The sequence below is a fragment of the Marmota flaviventris genome, chromosome 11 (genome assembly GCF_047511675.1).
Source record: "Marmota flaviventris isolate mMarFla1 chromosome 11, mMarFla1.hap1, whole genome shotgun sequence".
Classification (NCBI taxonomy): domain Eukaryota; kingdom Metazoa; phylum Chordata; class Mammalia; order Rodentia; family Sciuridae; genus Marmota; species Marmota flaviventris.
The window spans coordinates 7,733,291-7,753,336 of NC_092508.1; the positions used below are offsets into that span (position 1 = coordinate 7,733,291).

General features: G+C 53.4%; 1 protein-coding gene and 1 long non-coding RNA gene across 2 annotated transcripts; one reads left to right on the top strand and one right to left on the bottom strand.

Annotated features, from left to right (window-relative positions):
- Window positions 1-2,927: 2,927 nt before the first annotated feature.
- On the bottom strand, window positions 2,928-4,064 carry Tex44 (testis expressed 44). Its single transcript, XM_071619430.1, has one exon. The coding sequence runs from the start codon at window positions 4,062-4,064 to the stop codon at window positions 2,928-2,930; it is 1,137 nt and encodes a 378-aa protein (XP_071475531.1).
- Window positions 4,065-15,241: 11,177 nt separating this feature from the next.
- On the top strand, window positions 15,242-19,777 carry LOC139707744 (uncharacterized). Its single transcript, XR_011709226.1, has 2 exons — window positions 15,242-15,617; window positions 17,954-19,777. It is a non-coding gene; the product is annotated as an uncharacterized lncRNA (long non-coding RNA).
- Window positions 19,778-20,046: the final 269 nt, after the last annotated feature.

Sequence of the window (20,046 nt, forward strand, 5' to 3'; positions counted from 1 at the left end):
AAACAAAAACAACAGCCACAGGTGGTCCATGGGCCAGATTCACCTCAGTGCCATCCGGCCTGTCCCCCGGCTTCCACTGGCCCTTCTCCTGGTGTTCCACACCTGGCAGTGACCCGCGTGTCATCCCGTGACTGCAAGGCTCAGGCCACCAGGGAATCGTGACTGTCGTTTTCCTGACCCTCAACCCAACTGGTCACCTGCGATGTCTCCTTTCCCTTTGCTCTGTCACCTTTTACACCCCTCACTGCCAGCCTTGACTTTTCTGGGCCTGGGCCATCTCTCCACAGTGGACCCCTGGCCCTGTCACCCCTGCTGCCAGCCACCATCACTGAGCTGCTGTGCTCCAGGCCTTGGTCGTCCTCTAACAGTGAAGGCCCACCTCAGTGAGAGCCCGCACATAGCTGCCCCTCCCCCACCTCCACTCCTCATGGTAGAGCCACGTTCTGGGCACCTGATTCCATGTCGGGCTCTGCACCAGTGGTCAGCATGATGTCGTGTACACTCTGCCACTTGCCGGCACTGTCCTAGGCACTGACTCATGAAGCCCGGCAGTCCAACCCCTGACAACACTGTCACCATCTGTTTACAGGTGAAGAAACTGAGGCAGGAGAGGAGAAAGAAACACAGCTGGCAGGCAGGGTGCCCAGCATTCAAGGTGGCCTGGACCCAAAGGGCACGCCCCTTCCTCATCACTCACCGGCTGGTTCCAGCTGCCCCCTCCTGAGATGAACCTCCATTTCTAGGCTTTGACCTGGGCCAGGTGACTGGTGGGTGACTGGTACTTCAGTCCTGTGGCCTGCATAACCTGTCCAGGGCAGGACATGGGTACTGAACCAGTGTGCTTCCCTGGGACTCACCTGCCAAGGCCAGTGGACGGTTCCACTTCTCCAGAAGGTGGAGCTGAGAATGGAGAGAGCCAGCAGTGGGGCAGCTGGAAAGACAGCCCAGAGAACCCGCTGAGCCGGGAGCCCGCCTCGCCCACACCGGCAGCAGTGCCAGCCACCAATCCTTTCCTTATGCTGGTTTGAGTTTGTTCTGTCCCTTGCAAAGCTCAGGTCACCTTTGGGGGTATAGCAGGGCCTGGTCCACAGTGGGTGTTCAATACCATTTGTTGAAAGCTTGGATGAGCATATTTTGGGGGTGCCTTGTTCTTACCATGTCTGTCTGGGGAGTACCCTCTCCCCTTGCTCTTAAGGTCTGACTCAGTTGCTTCTCTAAGAGGACCCCCCCCCCCCATTACTGGGATCTAAGTTGACAACCTCACTCCTCTGAATTTTTTGCTTTCATGACATGGGAACTGGGGACAGTTCATGCTGCACCTCAAGAAGGTGGCAGCCCCTGGGGACTAGGGGTACACATGTCTAGTCTGTCTTTACATCCCTTTTGGGCTTAAGAGTCAGACTTCCTCTCATGAGCCATCTGCAAAACAGGTGTGGCCTACACATGCTCCGGGGGTCAGGCTGAGACATCTGTCACTCCAAGGCCAGGTGGGCTGTGGTGACAGTGACCACCACTCTCCCTAAAGTGGTGGTTTAGGTAGTTTAGCTGCCTGGGATCCTGAAGAAATGGGGGTGTTTTAGTCAACTTTTTTTTTGGTTGCTGTGACTGTAACCTGACAAGAACAATTGTGGGGAAGGAAAAGTTGGCTAATGAATTCAGAGGTCTCAGTCCATAGATAGCTGACTCCATCCCTCGAGACTTGAGGTAAGGCAGAACATCGTGGCAGGAGGGTGCCATGCCCCCAATGCCCACCTCCTCCAGCTACATCCTACCCTCCTTCAGTTTCCCCCAGTTAATCCTATCAGGGATTAATTCAATGATTGATTTGTTGATTGGTTAAGACTCTCATAACCCAATCATTTCTCCTTTAAACCTTGCATTGCTCACATATGAGCTTTTGGGGAACATCTCACATCCAAACCAAAACAGAGGGCCCTAGATTTTTCCAAAGAGGCAGAAATCCATATTTTTATGTAAAATCTCCTTTTTAAAACTCTAGCAATTAATTCATTAGTTTGCACTTTGAGAAACACTATGTAAGTCCAACAAATGCATCAGTAGGCTGACTTCCCCCCAGGGCCCTTATCGGGAGACTGCTGGGAAGAACAGCAGTCCAGGCTGTGGCAGGAGGATGTGACAGGTCAGGCCAATATCCTGCTGGAGTTTATGCACCACCTCTCACCTCTGGAAGCAGCACTGGGTGCAGCTGGACGGAGGCCCACTTTCTGAGCATTAGCTGGGCCCCCAGGCCTGCACTCCTCCTCCTCCTTGCCAAAGCTTCTCAGATGCAGACCAGAGCACACTCCAAGGAAAGAGACCTGCACCTAAGGGGGCAGCTATCCTGGCTTGCCAGCTTCAAAACTGAAAGCCCCCCATGCCAGAAATCCCCTTAGTCTGAAGCCAAGCACGACAAGGACAGCTTGTCACCCTGCCTGGACCCTGTCCCACCCTATCATCTGCCCACTTGGCAAATAATGATGACAGCTGTAAGGTGTGAGCTTACTGTCTCCATTACAGCTCAGGAGAGGGAGGCCCGGAAGCCCAGGGGTCTGAATCCGCACTGGTGACTCAGCACCCTCCACCTCCCTCCGGGGGCCTCTCAGAGCCACTCCATTTGTCCCTAGGCCCTGAATGGGACAACCTGAGGACATTCTGTTTGCAAGACACCCGGAGCCCCTCTTGTCCTCCCCCACCTGGTGCTGGGGTGGACCCCAGGACCTCTGCATGCCAGGCAGGCGCTCCTGACTTCCACTCTGCCCACTGCTCGGACAAGGGATGAGGCTGGCGCTTAGAAAATAAACGCTGGTGGTGATTTATTGATCTGCTGGGGAGCCACCCCGGGTGGGGGTGGGCAGGAACCGGGGTGAGAATCCAGGGTCTCCAGAGCTGCTGGGCAAGTCCTTGGGGCTTCCGTGTGGGATCTAGTCTCAGCTGGGGCTGGCATGGAACCGGCGCGGGGCGAGGTGACTGGTCAGGAAGCGCATGGCCGAGCGGATGCTCTCCGTAGTTCTCGGCTCCACGGTCTCCAGCACCTGGGTGACCGAGCGCAGGGCCGAGCTGGTCCCTGTGGCCAGCCCGGAGGAGAAGGCCGAGCTGGCGTTCCCCAGGATGCTGGAGACCGAGTGCAGGTTGGATCCGGTGTTGGGCAGCAGTTCCGTCGGGGAGCCGTGGCTGGAGGTCAGGAAGGCCATGGCCATGGTCATGCCCATGGGCTCGGACCACACCAGGATGTTGGCCAGGGAGCCGATGGAGCCCTCGCCCCCGCCCAGCAGGCTGGTCATGGAGCGCATATAGCCGTTGTCCTCATCCGCCATGTACAGGTCGGAGTCCAGCGGCCTCCTCCCCGGGGCCTCCCGGTGGGGGCTGGGCAAGGCTGAGGTCGGGGCATTGCAGGCTGCGAAGGGAGGGAAGGACTGAACCCAGTGTTCTGGGGAACCGTCCACCAGGTCGTCCCCTGTCACCATCTGGGACCCCTTGGTTTTCTCTTCAGCAGCCTGGGTGACGCCAGTGGGCGGAGGGTCAAGCTGACCACCGGCGCCTGCAGTGGCTGGGTCAGCAGCACCCACAAAGGGCCGGACTTCTACTGCAGGTAAAGCAAAGATCAGCTGCTTCTTGGGGTCCCTCGCCTGCGGTGGTGTTCCCTTCTGAGCCTGGGAGTCACGGAGCAGGCCCACGCCATCCTGAGGGATCAGTTTATCCCCAGCTAGCCTGACCGGTAGCAGGTTCTGACTGCCCACCAACACCGGCTGGGCACCTGGGTCCTGGGGCACCAGAGGTGTGATCTCTGCAGGATTCTGGCTGCTGCCAGGAGCGACTTCATTCTTGTCTTGGTCCCCAGAGGTTGGCTTGGCCTCAGAGGTGGCCTGATCTACATCTTGGAGTTCAGTGGCCTCTGCAGCGCTGCTCTCTGGTGAGACATCTGCAGGGAGGGGGGCCTGACTTTGGGACCCTCCTGTCGGATCATCTGCAGGGCTGTGGTCAGCCTCGTTGCCCAGAAAGGCCTCAGAAGGAGCATATGGGGGGCTGCTGGTGGCTTTGGCCTCTTCTGAGGGCACGGTGGTCATTTATGCCCTCTGCCACTTGCAGTGGGAGTGGCCATGACTCTGCTGGGCTAAGATGTCCGGGTGCTGAAGTCACAGGGGGGTGTGGGTGGCTGGTGATGTCACAGGCACATGTACAGCAAGCCTCCCCAGTGGCTGCCTTACTGAACTGAGGCTATGACTGACTTGCAGCCAAGTTTGTAGGATGGAGGTGTGTATGCAAGTGCAGGTGCTGCCACAGGGTCGAAAGGAGTCATAATGCCTGTGACTGTGGCAAATGAGAAGAGGGTACAGATGCCAAGTTAGAGTTCATCAGGGACCCCTCCCAGAACCTCTTGGCCCACTCTGGTGCCACAGGACTGGATATGGCCAGTCCTTCTGCAGGGCATTTGTTTTCCAGCAGCAGTGGGCAGGAATAAGTCAAGGCCAGAACCTGGTCAGCTCCTGGTTCTGACTGTCCCTGGCTGTGGAATTAACCCTTTGGACACAGGATAGACAAACTTCATCTTCTTCCTGCTCTCCTGACTTGGGGTGTGCACACAACCACAAAGATCTGCACCCCCAGGGTGTTCCTGAGACCCTGATGAACTTCTTGTGCTTGTCCCTTTAATAAAAAGCTTGGGCTGGAAAGTTTCATTCTTCTGTGTCTGTGACTCTGGGGTTGTCAGTAACACTTGGTGCCTGCTTATCAGGGACCAGAGAAGAGCCAAGTCCCGTGACCCCACGGTCTCTAAGCAGTGCAGCTCTGTTCTTATACCCACTTATTGCTGGGGCAGCTGAGCCTCAGAGGGAAGAGGCAACTTATTCAAAGTCACATGAATAAGCACTAAATCTGGGATTTGAACTCCACCTGACTTTAGCTCATGCAAGCTTTCCGGCCCCTCTGGTATCCAGGAGGGCAGTCAGAAGCACTGAGTGACTGGCAGGGTAAGGAAGCTGGGTGCTGGGAGCAGAGTGCTACCACAGCTGCTCTGGGCACCTCTGGGTGACAGCTGGTGCCGCTCAGGGTTTTGCCCTCAGTAGCTCAACTTTCCTCCCCCCCTCCCTTCCCACGCTCTTTTCAATGCTGCTTCTCTCCAGCTCCTTTGCTGGCCCTCGTCTTCCTCCTCCCCTAACATGAGGCCTCTCCATGTTCTCTTCATCCCCTTTACACTCCGCTATCTGAGCCTCTGAGGCTGGCTCCACCTCTCCTTCTCCTCCACTTCTCCTTCTCAACCCTTGCTACCCACTTATTCTCCTGTGGTGCCCTGAGGCCACCTCAGAGGTCATGGGCAAACCCAAGTTTTGGGGAGTATGGGGGCGAGGCAGCTGAACCAAGTGAAGGAATGTGGAGGAGTCTGCTAGTTGACCATCCTAGTTGCCCTTCGTTCTTACTGTCAGACCCCAGTTTCATTCAGGGTGGCTGTCTGCTCAGCTAAAAGAATGGGTCTCCCGACCTCTCTTGCAGATAGGCAAGAACATGAGACCATATTCTGGCAAAAGAGAAGCAAGCAGAAAGAATTAGGCAGTACTTTAGAAAGGATCCTTCAAAAAGCTAAATATCCTTTGGCTCTTCCACCTTTTATGCCTTTGGCTATTAGGAATGTAAGGCTGGAGCAGTAGCAGCTATATTGATCCTTTGCCGCGTTTTCTGTTCTCGCGACTAAAAGGCTGAGGGGTCACTCCGGTTGAACTGGGCTGACTGGGCTGCACGAAATAACCACACAAGAGACACAAATACCTTTTTCTTTGGGGTCGCTGTGAGGGCTCCTCTGACCTTAAGGGTCCGCAGAAAGAGAGAGACAGAGAGCACGTGCTGACCCCTTTTATTGAGGAGAAGCTATTCAAATGGGCAAGGGGTCAGGTTTCAGGGGGCTGAGTCTATCTTCATGATGTCCACTGTCAGCAGGTTGACTGACACCTGGGTAGGCCACACCCAAGGGCACAGTAAGAGAAGGGACCCACACAAGGCACTTCCATGGAAGATTCTACCCTAAACAGGGCAAGGGGTTATATTACAAAGGAACAGGTGAGTGTAGCTTCACCCCTGGGGCTGTAGCAAGACACACCCATGCACGAGACACTGACCCTCAAACCCAAGAAGGGTGCCACATTTCTGCAACTGAGAGCCTCAGCACCCAGCCGGGGAGTGTACCTCAGTCACGTGTAAGGTTGGCCTCCCACAATCCTTGAGGTAATCCTGTGGGTGGAAGGTACACACTAAGATGGTAGAGCACAAGGGTGGAAGGAACCTGGGTCCCTTGGTTGGGGCTGTCATACCAGCCACCAGAGAGAACTACTGCCAATACCCAGAACTCCTCTATGCGAAGGAAAATAATCACACATGTGCTTAAATTGTTGGCATTTGGGGGTTTTCTACTTCATGCTTCTCAACTCAGTTCTCACCTAAATCTGACAATTCGGACAGCCCAGCAGGGGTGTCTTCCCTGCTGACTTGGACATCTTCCTGTGGTAACATGAAGGGCAGCATGGGGCACTGAGCACAGGGGGTGGGTGTTCCCCACTTTCGGGTGAGGAGATGGAGACACACAGCCAGCTTCACAGCCAGGGGAGGCATCTGCACAGTTCAAGTCCCCCCCGCACTGCCCTCTGCTTCTGGCTAGATGTTCTCCCCCAATCCCATCTTTTTGGGGGCTGTGGGAGGTTAACAGGGATTTAACTCAGGGGCACTTGACCACTGAGCCACATCCCCAGTCCTATTTTGTAATTTATTTAGAGACAGGGTCTCACGGAGTTGCTTAGGGCCTTGCTTTTTGCTGAGGCTGGCTTTGAACTCACGATCCTCCTGTCTCAGCCTCTGGAGCCGCTGGGATTCCAAGCCTGCACTACCGCTCAGGCCCCAGCCCCATCTTTACCAAGGAAATGAAACTGTATGTGTTTGAGGCGTGTAGCTTCGTGTTCTGGGATATATTACACTATGAAATATCCCCACCGTCAAGTCCTGGTAACCAGGGAGCTCCGACAGTGATGGCCACTCCTGCTGAAACCTCCCGGGGCCCTGGGGGTGGTGCTGACGCATCCCGGTTTTATAGATGAGGAAGCTGAGGCTCTTTGTGACTCACGTGCACACGGATGGGACCAGAGGCCCTTCAGAGCCACTCAGAGCTCGCTTCTGCAGACCCCTGGTCACAGGGAGGGTGGCCTCTTCCTGTTCCTGCTGCCATAGGCACTGTTTCCCATGGTCCCGCCCCAGGATGCTGCTGCTCCTGGCCTCAGGGTCTGGCCCCTCCAGGGGCTGCTGCTGGGCAGGTGGACCTGGTGCTCTCTGGGGCTCTGTGGCCCCTGATGGCAGCCCCCACCATGGCCATGGTCACCTAGGGGAGGGCAGTGCCGCCCAGCCTGTCACTGAGGCCACTCTGGGGGGCCTGGGGAGGGCCTGGGAGCCTGAACTGTGGCTGGCTGCCCCTCGGGGTGGGGTACTCCCAGGCAGCTTCTGGGGGTATCAGCACTGATAGGCCAGGACGCCTGGTTCCAGGACTCCTGCTTCTGGAGACTTCAAGAAACAGAAGAGATGGAGGGAGCAGATGGCATGGGAATTCCACCTAGAACAGAGCGGGATTTGTTTGGAAGAAACAGGTTAATGAGCCCCGGGGGTGGGCGCTGGGCCCCAGGGTTGGCTGCTGAGCCCCTGAGGGTTCTCACCTTACAGAGGCGGGGCTGCCCAGCAGGGCCAGTCCTCTGAGGGCCTCTGTGGGGAGGTGCTGGGTGTGGGGTGGGCGAGGTGGGGCCCAGGGGCAGGACTCCAGGAGACTCAGGTAAATAGCCAGGGGGAGGCTGCACTGAGGGGGAAGGTCAGGGCTTCCCCTGGAGGTGGGGGCGGGCAGGGACTGGGGAGGGCCGATAGCTCCAGAGAATGTTCAAGGCCTTTGCCAAGCGAGCCTGGCCTCTGGCACAACAGCAAGTTGAGACTCCTTGGCTAATGCCTGCCCTGTGCACAGGGCTGCCTGAGGGACAGAGGACAGGAGGGCTGAGTCATAAAAACAGCGCTGGGATGGTTGGCTAAGTGTCTGGAAAACACTGGGTGAGCTTCTCACTTCCACTTTCAGATGGATTGAAGAGGAAGAAAGAGACAGGGCTCACCGCTGAAGGAAGGCATTCAATTTGGGGGAGGAGAATTACACTCTAAACACAAAAGCCAGTAGAGAACTCCAAAAGAGAAAAACAAGATTAAAAACACTAAAAGCCAGACATGGTGGCTGTAATCCCAGTGACTCTGGAGGCTGAGGCAGGAGGATTGCAAGTTCAAAGTCAGCCTCAGCAATTTAGAGAGGCCCTAAGCAATTTAGCAAGACCCTGTTTCAAAATAAAAAAAAAAAAAAGGCTGGGGATGTGGCTCAGTGGTTGAGTGCCCCTGGGTTCAATCCCTGGTACCAAAACAAACAAACAAACAAACACTCTCAAAGTTTTAAGAACAAATCACAAATCGAGAAAAAAAAAAAAAACACAAAAAACTATAGGTAGTATAAAGATTCATATGTATGCTATACAAGATCCCAAACAAATTGATGGCCCCATTGGATGCCCAAAAACTATATGCAAAGGACAGAAACAACCTATTCACCAAGAAAAAACACTTTTTTCCCTTTTTCTTCTTTTTGTTTCAGGGGCACATAACTGCTGAGCCATATCCCCATTCCTTTTTATCTTCATTAGAGACAAAGTCTTACTAAATTGCTTAGGGCCTCACTAAATTTCTGAGGCTGGTCTTGAACTTGTGATCCTCCTGCCTCAGCTTCCTGAGCCACTGGGATTACAGGCGTGCCCACCACATCTGGCTTCACTAAGGAAATCTCAACAGCCAATAAACATGGCAAAATGTTCAAATGTATCAGTAGTCAAAGAAACACAAGGTACGAAAGCAAGATTATCTTTAGATAGTAGGATTATGTGAAATTTGTTTTGACTGTATTTTCTGATTTTTCTACAGTAACAGTTATTGCTTGAATTATGATCCACCCTGGCTGTCGAAGGCACGCAGCTGTGAGATACTCACAGATAACGTGCCAACTGGCAGCCCATGTCAGAGAGCAGCAGCAGAATCATGGGCAAGGATTGTCTTTTGAGTTTTTGTTCATTTTTAAACATATACAATTCTTTGCCTTTTTGACAATGCATAAATATGACTTAAATTACCAGAACAAATTTGCAAGTTAAAATAAATTCCTTTCTCTTAACTTCCTAGAAGCCTGGGCCCTGATGCAAATGGGATTCCTGGGGCCACCAGCGCCCACAGAGTGGAAAAATTGGACCAGGACAGATCATCCCTCCCGTCCCCTCTCTAAAACAAAGGGGTGCTTCAGCCCTCCCCACGTCACACCCACCCTGACTGCCCCGGCGCTGAGGGCAACTATTCTGGGGCGCCCCCATCTCCACAGTCCACCCTGGCCATCCCTCCCCCACCATTGTAGAGCTGTCTGAAGGTCCAGGGAGAGGAGTCCTCTCAGACCACTCAGAGGCCTGGCAGGTGGCTGTGGAGTGTGGCCTAAGGGGACCCAGGTGCAGACCAGCCTTGAGAGGCTGCAAATCAAGTGTCCACACAAGGGAGAGCCCCTCCATCCTTCCTTCCTGAGTACTCCTGGGGACCTTAAGTACCAGCTGAGGCCCTCAGATAGAATCCTGAGGTGATTGAGATAGATGTCTGCATTAAAAAAACTACCCCCTGCCCCCCAGCACTGGGAGTTGAACACAGGGCCTCACACAGGCCAGGCGTGGCCTACCAACGAGCTACATCCCAGCCCTGTACCATTCAGATTGAGAACAAGTCCCACCTTGTTGTCCACACCGCCCAGTGAGCTGAAGGCTCAGTCCAGCAGTGCCCAGCTTCCCGGAATCCGGGATGTTGGCAAGACCTACGGGGGTGGGGGGGTGCTAGACTTTGCCCTCAGGCTCCCCAGCTCTCTCCCAAACCCAAGGGCCTGCTGTCCTCTCTCTCTCAGGGGGAGCTTGCAGCCTCAGCCAGCTGCCCTGGGCCTCCTGAGGTTGTCCCTGCGGATGGTCCTGCTGCCTCCTCCTGCTCTGCCTTCCACCAGGGAAACTGGGGCGGAGGGGGGGGGCTTTCCCACCTTCCTGCTTCTTTCCCCAGGAGACTGCTCTAGGGAGAGGTCCTCACTGAACCTGAGCCCTAACCCTGAGGGTCGCAGCCTCCGTGGGATGGATTTGGAGAAACAATGGAAGCTATGGGCCCTGCTCTGGGAAAACGTCTGCCCACAGCCCACCTCCAGGACAGAACCGTCCCTGGTCGCACGCATTTCAGGAACCTGCAGACCCCAGAAGCCACCTGATGGGTGGTTTAGAGGCAAACAGGGCTGTGGACAAGGAGGAGGGAGGGTGGGCAGGGCAGGCAGAGCAGCACCAGGACAGTGGGCAGTGGGCCCTGTGGGCAGCTGGGGACAGTGAAGATGGCCTCTGGAGGGAGGAGCAAGACGTCTCTCCTCCTGGAGGCCACGGGACTGGGGAGGCATGCAGGAAGCAGAGCTCTGGGAGGCTTTGTGGAGGTTCAGAAGCACCGTCCTGTAAAAGCCCTCCTGTGTTGCTGCAGTAATGAGCACTGCCTTATGCAAGTGTCCCCCCCAAAACAGACCCTCTCCTAGGGCATTACAGGAAGGGCAGGGTCCCCAATCTAGTCATGGTTTCTTCTCTTTGGGGTACTGGTGTTTTACCATTGAGAAGGAGACTCAGGGTACAGACTGTGGAGACGCAGGCGGAGATGGGAGCCGTACCTCCACAGGCCAAGGAATGCCAAGGGTTACCAGGGGCCACCAGAGCTGGAGGGAGGTCTGGAAGGTTCTCAGAGCCTGCACAAGGAACCATCCTGCCGACTCCTGGGGTTTGGACCTCGGGTCACCAGAACTGTGAGGCCCTGGAGGTTGCAGCAGTTTGTTAAGGAGCCCCAGGAACTGAATGTGTGTTCAAATAACCCAGGACATGTGGCCAACAATAGGTTCCTTTGCTGAAGAACTTCTCAGAGGCTTGAATGAGCTAAAGAATTTTCCGAACCTCCAAGGGGAGAAGGTCAGTATTGAGCACGACATTTCCCAGAGTGATTTAACCAAGGAAACCTGTTTACCTGTTGTTCAGCTCAGGCTGCCGTAACAGGATACCACGGACAGGGAGCGTGTTTCCCTCCAGTCCTGGAGGCTGGAAGGTCAAGACCAAAGTGCCGTCAGGGCTGAGCTCTGGGGGGGGGCTCCCATCCTGGTTCATAGGTAGCCTTCTTCCCCGCGTCCTCACGTGGCCTTTTCTCTGTGTGCACCCTGATGGCTCTTATAAGGACACCAGTCTTATTGGATTGACCTTATTTAACCTTAGTAACCTTCTTAAAGGCCCTGTCTCTAAATAGAATCACACTGGGGTTAGGGCTTTAACATGAATTATATGAATTTGGGGGGCACAATTCCATCCATAGTACCTTATGCATCTGGGAGAGATTCATTTAATTGCCTTGAACTTGTGTTAACGCAAGAATAGTCAGAGGTGACATGATTAGATTATGAGACCTGTGTCCTAATCAATCCATCCTAGTTTGAACTAGGTGGTGACTGTAGGCAGATGGGGTGTATCTGAAGGAGGTGGGTCTGGGGTTGTGCCCTGGAAGAGTGCATCGTCCCTGTGGCCCCTCCCACCTCTGCTTTCTGGTGGCCAGGAACCGAGCAGTGCTCCTCTGCCATGCCCTTCCGCCATGATGTTCTTCTGTTCACCATGGGCCCAGAGCAATGGAGTCGGCCACCTAAGACCTCTGAAACCCTGTGCCCCAAATGAGCTTTTCTATTTCCAAGTTGTTCTTTGGTCACTGTGAAGAAAAGCTGACTAACACAACTGTGAATTGGCAGGTGTCAGTTTACTCATCTCTGAGTGAATAAAGATGTCCTTGGCCATAGCAGGAGAGGAGGGAGGGCCTGGGGGATAATTTTCTAAACTCTACAATATTATGGAGTCTACTCTCTCCACTCCCCGAAGCAGCACTGATTATTTGCCTTGCGGGCCAAGGAGACAGCAGGAAACAAACAGAGGTGTGAAAAGTGCTGTCCCCTGGGGCTTGGCCTCTCTTGCTGCTTTTGGAGTTCAGCTGCCAGATGCTTGGCGCTCAGATGCCCCGTTTATCCCTCACCCCACCCAACACAGGCAGGTGAGTGAGGCTTCTGGGACTTGGACCAGGGAGCTCCAGGTCAGCTCACTGCAGCCGCACTGGGAGCCGGGTGAGACCAGCAGGAGAATCACCTGGCTGAGCCCAACCCAAAGATGACAACAGTAATATGCCTAGGACCAGGGCTCAGGGACAGAGTGCAAAGGCCTGGGCTCAATCCCTCGCATGAAAACAATAACAAAAAATACAAGTGGGGCATTGCCACCCTCAAATCCAAATGCTCCAAAATCTCAAACTTTTTGGGTGCTAACATGATGCCATAAATAGAAAATTCAATAGTTGGCTTCATGTGATGGGTCAGAGTCAAAAACAGACTCACTAAAAATCATGTATAAAATTAACTCTAGGCTAAGCGTATACAGTGTACATGAAACATGAATGAATCTTGTGTTTAGGCTTGCAGATACTCCAAAACCCCAAAAAGCTGAAATCCAAAACACTTCTGGGTCCCAAGCATTTTGGACAAGGGATACTCACCTTGCAGCTGCTTTAAGTGACTGGGTCTTGAGGTGGTTTTGCACTCAGTAGGGGTGGACAGATGCCAAGCGTCTTGGAAGAGACCTGTGGCTAACAGAGCTTTGGAACCAGCTCAGGCTGCTCCCATCAGTGCCAAATCAATCTTTTCAGTCTTATGGAGAAACTGTCTTTGTTACCAGTCTGGCTGTTAAAGTTTTCTAGCGTCTTAGAGACACCCACCTGCTGAATATCAGGGGAAGAGTTTCAAGTTGATACCCCCCAAAAGTCAGGAGTGGGCTTGGTTCAGTCAGCCCTGAAATTAGCCATCAACTGAAACGTGGTGTGGAATGTGTTCAACATCTAAAAATGGACTTCCTCGAACAGCTCTCTGGATGCAGCAGATGAAATACTCAGGTTTTACTTGCAAAGACATTTCCTTTGGAAAAAAATGGTAACATCTTCTGAAACCAATGGAAGGGACTGCCTTGGTGGGAGGGTTGGGAGGGGAAGGGGAAAGGGAGAAAAGGGAAAGAGCACACTTGGTGCCTCCCCAGGCTGACCCGGCTCTCTTCTGCCCCCCAGTGCTGTTCTGTGGCATTTCAGGAGAGTGCAGGAGGTGGGGGGGTTGTTTATTTGGCAGTGCTGGGATTGAACCAGGCCTTGGAGCATTCCAGGACACTGCTTTACCACTGAGCTGCATCCCAGCACCACTCCCCCCACCTTTTTTTTTTTTTTTTAAGACAGGATCTTACTAAGTTGCCCAGGCTGGCCTCGAACTTGGAACCCTTCTGCCTCAACCTCCTGAGGGGCTAGGATTTCAGATGTGAGCCCCCCGCTCCAGCAGGTGCAGTGTTAACTCAGCTGAGGGCTGATCCTCTCAGGGTTGAGTTTGAGCTCCAGCCCCAAGCACAATGTGAGCAGAAGTTTGTCCTCTGCCTCCTTCCCTCTCTACCCCCAAAGCTGCCCATTTGGTGTCACCCCACAAAGTGTCCAATGGCAGGAGAACATGGACCATTAGCAACCTCTGCCTCTTCAGGGACAGTTTTATCTTGAACTCCTCTCAACATCATATTGGAGGTCAACACTGAAGGTCATCCAAATCCCACATAACTAATCGAGAGCTGGCTTGCCCTGCAGTTCAGACGGGGGGGCAGGAGGGTGGTGATCAATATAGCACACATCTTAAGAATTTTGACCAATTTAAAGTGAACGATTCACTTTAGGTGGTATTAACTACACCCACAACGTCACATGACCATCTACACTATTTAGTTCCAGAACTCTCCATCACTCCTACACCTGTTAAGCAGTCATTGCATTTGACACACTATACTTTCACATCTGTGGTCTGTTGTAGGAAGTTTTTAGTCAGTTTTCACCAGGTAAAGCTGCAGTAACAAGCTATCCCAGCACGTCAGTGGCTCACAACAATAAATAGAGGCTTGTTTGTCACTTGTCTTTACATTTCTTTTGTAGATTGGCTGTGGCTTGGCTTCTCTGGGTTGTGGGTCAGCTGTGGCTGTAATTCCAAAGCCAAAGAAGAGCGCCATCTGGAGCACAGGCCTGTTGCGGAGTGGGGTGGGGGGGACAAGGACAAGTGTGCTGGTGGAAAAAGTAAGCACTGCTTCTCAGCTCCTGCCCCAACATGCCTCAGGGGCAGCTCCACACAGGTGCTGTCCGCAAAGGCAGTCAAGGTCAAGCCCAAAGTCATTGGCACTGGATGAATACTCTTTCCCCAGAAGAGAGAGAAGTTGTAGCATCCTGTTCAGGAAAGGGGAGAGGATAGTTGGGAACAACAGCAATCTTCATAGACATTTCCATATTTAAACTATCAGAGCTGTTGATTTCTCCCTCCCTCCCTTTTTTTTTTTTTTTTTTTTGGTACTGGGGAGTGAAGCCAGGGGTGCTTAAGAACTGAGCACTGAGCCACATCCTCAGCTCTTTTTTTTTTTTTTTTGGAGACAGGTCTCACTAAGTTGTTTAGGGCCTCACTAAGGTACTCAGGCTAGCAACTTGTGATCCTCCTGCCTCAGCCTCCCGAGCTGCTGGGATTATAGGCATGTGACAACATACCTGGTGATTTCTTCTTTTTAATGGAATTAAGTCTTCTATAATTTTTAATTAAACTTTAATTATTATTGTTGTTGTACAAGTAAAGTTTTAAAAATATGTTTTAGTTGTAGTTGGACACAATACTTTTATTTTATTTATTCATTTTTATGTGTGCTGAGGATCGGATCCAGCGCCTTGCACGTGCTAGGTGAGTGCTCCACCACTGAGTCATTACCCCAGCCCTCAAATAGTGCTTTTAAAAGTCAGATAATTCTATAGAATTTATTTAAAAAATCCAGCAGCTTCCTTCCACCCAAAGAACCACACCTCAACCAATTGATAAAGAACTTCTTTCCGATACTATTATGTGCCAAATCATCTCACTTAATCCTTACAACTACCCTGGAGGTGAGCATGGTTCTTACCTCTCCATTAGAGATGAAAGTTAGACAGAAGCAGCCATTTCTTTGGCCTAAGAGGCCTCTTGCCAGCAGGGGGCAGACTTGGGACTGGAGCCCCGGCTACTCAATGCTGAATGTCTCAGTGTTGGCCTCCACTTGGCACTCTGCTGGCATCACTGGGGAACTTGTCAGAAACTCCCCTTCTGAGGCCTTTCCCCAGCCTCCCAGAAGCAGGCATCAGAGTTACAGTCAGCACTGAGGGAACTAGATGGACAACTGGTCTACCACGCTGCCCGTGGGATCAGGAAGGTACCTGGAGCCCCTGTGCCAGACCCCCACCTCAGTGACTGCCCTGGCTGCCTGCTGAGCACAGTCAAGCCACAGTGAAGATGCTACCCCTGCCCCTCCCAGCTGCAGCCCCACTTCACGGTCATCGGGGCCAGTCGGCAGCCCTCCCCAGGTTGCCCTGTGCAAGGCCAAGCCCCCATGGCCATATGCAGGGCTCCAGCTGTAGCCTGGGAGCTGGTGAGTGTTGGAGAGTCGGGGTCAAGGAAGAGGAGGAGGAGTGGGAGTCTCAGGGGAAGCCCTCAAGTCAGAGGGGGCTTTGGGACCAGGGGGAATCCTGGGGATGGAGAGTTTAGGGGGGCAGTGCAGGGCCAGGTGGACAGCCCCAGCGTGGCCAAGGGGGTTTTTGGGCAAACTGTGTGTGCCCTTCCTCTGTCCCATGCTGGGTGGGCTCCTCTGATCCTGGCTCTGGACTTTGATGTCTGTTGGGTCTGAGTTCTTGGGACACCACCAAGGACCTGTTCTAGTGGGCAGTCTAGGACCCACCAAAATGGAGACCAGGCCTGTGAAGCCACTGGTAACTGGGTCTGCAGCTGGGTCCTCAGGGGTTCCTGAGAAAGGAAAGGTCAGGACGGTGGAGCACGAGCCGGGCACTGACCCCACCTGGCCAGATGTCAGCCCTTCTGGACCCGTCACTTCATCTGGTGACGACGTCCATCTCACTTTGTCCCCTCACCGGAGTCCATTTAAAGCACCACTTGGGGGTTAGACCTCTGACCCCGTGACCTCCCCTGGTCCTCCCTGCTGGGTGTGCCTCCAGCACGTGTCCCCCCTTCCCCTCCAGGGTCGGCCTGAGGAGGCTGCTCCTCTCTCCGCCTCTGAGGGAGGGAACCTGTGTGGGGGGGTCGGGGACAGTGCCAGCCCTCACCTGGGCCCAGAGTGGCCTCCTATCTGACTGAACCAGTTGGCAGGGTATTTGTATTTTCTACCTAGGAAAGAGGTGGGAAAAGCACCAAGCCTACGAGGGCCAGAAATGTTCACATGAAATCCACTGCCAGAGGCTTGGAGGCTGGAGGCTCAGGCTGGGCCTTGACGTCAGCGCTGAACCCTTTTCTGCAGGCTCCGGCCGTGGCGTCTGCAGGGCTCTCTCCCACTCTGCCCCAGGTCCCTCTGCCCCAGGTCCTTCTGGTGCCACGGCCAGGGCAGCACGTGGGGCTCTGTGTGGACTCCTGAGGGCCGCTGCCTCAGACTCCCTGTCTTCTGGGCACCTAGCATATCACAGTTCCTGGTCTTTGTACAGGTGATTAGCTGGGGTCATGTGACTGGTCTGGCCACCGAGCAGGAGTGGCTGGAGTGGGCTCAGGGGTACACACTTAGTGGACAGCGCCACCTGCAGCAGTACTCTGACTGGCGGATGTCAGGATGGTGGTTGCTCCTTACCAACAGTCCATGAGCGACACAAGTGACAAAAAGACTCCTCTTGTCTCCCTGGCAGAGACCCAGAGACTGAGTCTTTTTATTGTGTCCGGGACTGGTCTAGAGGGTTAACAGCCTTACTAGAAACTCTTGAATCCTTTGCCTTTAGGCCCTTCCATTCTTAGGATGTTACCTCTAGCCTCCAGACACTTGGGTTTTTGTTTTTTTCCTCTTTCTTTCTTTCCCATTCTGGGGATTGAACCTTATACCTGTCAGGTAAGTGCTCTACCATTGTACTACCTCCCCAGCCCTTCAGTGTCTGTGATGGCTGTTAGAGCTCCAACCATCACATCCTTATTTCAAAAAGTAAGTAGGTGATAGAGGCTAAGGAGAAGGTAAAAATACCTCTTGCCAGCAATAGGCCTCTTATAAAGAGTTTCCTCTAAAGTCCCATATAACAACTTTTTAGTGGCCTCTTTATTTGAAAATAATTTGGTAATGATCTCACAGGAAGCAAAAAAACAGACAAACTAAGATCTGTCAGTTACAAAAGGTGGACACAGGCCCGTGGGGATTAGGGGCCACCTGCAGTCTCTGACACGGATATCCCAACCCAAACCTCTTCCTACTGCTTAAAATCCAAGCTCTGTGGATTGTTCTTTTCTTTTATTATAAAGCAAAACATGTACATAGTTTTAAAAAAAGACCCAGCAGTGCAGCTGATACAACCCTGAAATAATAAGTTTCCCGTCCCCCACCAGCTGTCACCCAGAGCCATCTCCTGTCCCCCGCCCCAGCTTCACCCAGAGCCATCTCCTGTCCCCCGCCCCAGCTTCACCCAGAGCCATCTCTTACTTTTCAGCCATGACTCCCGCCAGCTCGGCTGGGCTGCTGTCCTCCTGGCTCAGGGGGACAGGTCTGGTGGCCCCAGTGAGTCCCGCAGAGGCCCTTGCAGTGTGGCTTTGTCCTGCTCTTCTGGGACACTCCCCTCACATTTCAGAGCCCGGTGAGACAGCAGTCCCGATGGCCCAGCTCAGCTCCCCTTGTTCAGGGGCAGTGGTTTTGCTTTTGCTTTGTTCTTGTGGCACTGGGGCTTGAACCCAGGGGTGCTTAATCACTGAGCACGTTTTTAACCCTTTTTATTTTTTATTTGGAGACAGGGTCTCACTGAGTTGCTGAGGCTGGCCTCAAACTTGCAATCCTCCTGCCTCAGCCTCCCCAGTTGCTGGGATGACACCAGGCCCATCCAAGAGTTTCTTTGGAGTCCCACCTGTAGGAATGTCCCAGTCCTCCCGTCTGCAGTCAGGACAGCTGGATGCCAATGTCATGTGCTGCTGTCAACCACAAAAGGACACGATGGAGTGGGCCCAGAGCATGATGGGAAGTGGGGAGGACACTGACCCCAGTGGACAGCTTGGGAGCTGAATCCCCACCACTCATTCGTTCATTCTGAGTGTTCCAGGTGTTGTCCACTGTGGCCCTGGTGTTGGGAAGATGCAAGAGAACAGACCAGTGGGGAAGTAAAGGAGGATGATAAACCAGAAAATAAACAAAAATCAAGATCTTTTCAGACTGTAACCAGATTGTAAAAGGGCTGGACGGATCCAGGGTCCTAAACATGGATGTGCACCCGAGGAACTTCCGGATCCAGGGGCCTAAACATGGACGTGCGCCCGAGGAACTTCCGGATGCTACGGCCTAAACATGGACGCCTGAGGCACTTCCGGATCCAAGGGCCCAAAGATGGATGTGTACCTGACGAACTTCTGGATCCCAGAGACTAAACATGGACGCCTGAGGAACTTCCGGACCCAGGGGCTTAAACATGGACGTGCACCTGAGGAACCTCCGGATCCATGGGCCTAAATATGGACGCCTGAGGAACTTCCGGATCCTAGAGCCTAAACTTGGACACCTGAGGAACTTCTGGATCCTAGAACATGGACGTGCACCTGAGGCACTTCCGGATGCTAAGGCCTAAACATGGATGTGTGCCTAAGGAACTTCCAGATCTGGGGGCCTAAACATGGATGTGCACCCATCAAACTTCCAGATTCTGGGGCTTAAACATGGAAGTGCGCCTGAGGAACTTCCAGATCCGGGGGCCTAAACATGGACGTGTCCCTGGAACTTCTGGGTCCTTGTGTTTATAAAGGGCAGGGCGTGACTCTCAGAAGGGACGTGGCCCATGAAGGGGAGCCGAGTATGGGGCCTGTTGGGGGGCAGACTGAGCTGTCTCACCCTGAACTTGAATGTGATGGTGGCCTCACTTCCCGGCCTTCCCCTGGATGTCACTTCCTCCCCTTCCAGGCTGTGCCGGGGAGGAAGTGAGACCAGTGCAGGGGCCAGGCCCTGAGGAGGGACACGGTCTTTCTCCTTGCTTGGCCAGGCCCCCGACCTAGACGGGGACATCTTGTGACACTGGCTGCCTCCTGCATCCCTGCCCCAGGACCTCAGGGACCACAGGCGGGGACAGTTGTTGATTCTCCCCTGGCCGCTGACCCTCAGCCCCGGGGTCTGCCCAGGTAGAGCTCTGTCTCCCAGAGAGTCAGGGGGACCCTGTGACCTGCTGCTCCTTACCCACCATTATCCTGGGCAAGCACAGGTCAGGACACCAGACGCTATTGAGAGTGACATCTCCTAGATGGGCGGCTGGGGGGACTTTGCCTCTGTCCCCAGGCCTCGGACACCAGATGATCCCTCCCAGAGACAGAAAATAACCCCACACTGCCCAAGACTTATTTTTAAGCTTTGGATTCTGAAATTTTCCTGCTGCCACCTTCTTTGTGAAGCCACTTTTTCAACAGAGACATTATTCCAGGGGAGAAAACAAAATAAAACATGGAGTCAGTCAAACCAAGCTGACACATCTGGTCCTCCCAGAGAAATCTGGATTGAAAGGAGAACAACCATTCTCAACTGGCGAAATAGTGAAGTTCCCTTGTCCTTATTTTGCATAAGCAAAATAAATAATCTGATGTTAATTCTTAAAAAAAAAAAAAGGGGGGTGCTGGAAAGGGGGATATTATTACAAACTTGGTATCATGTTAATGCACGGTTAGAACAAAGGGATGAGAAGGTGCCAGACAAACAGCCAGGGGAAGGGGAGTCCTTGAAGCACAAACAATACATGCAAAGGCGCTGAGGTGGCAGAGGGACCTGGTGGGGGAGTAAGAGAAAGTGAGCAGAGGTGGGCGGGGCCAGCCCATGCACTCATTTGAGGTTTATTCTAGGACTTTCAGCAGAATCTGAT

Coding starts and splice junctions, on each gene's coding strand:
- Tex44 (XM_071619430.1), bottom strand. CDS start 4,064: ATGACCACCGTGCCCTCAGAAGAGGCCAAAGCCACCAGCAGCCCCCCA.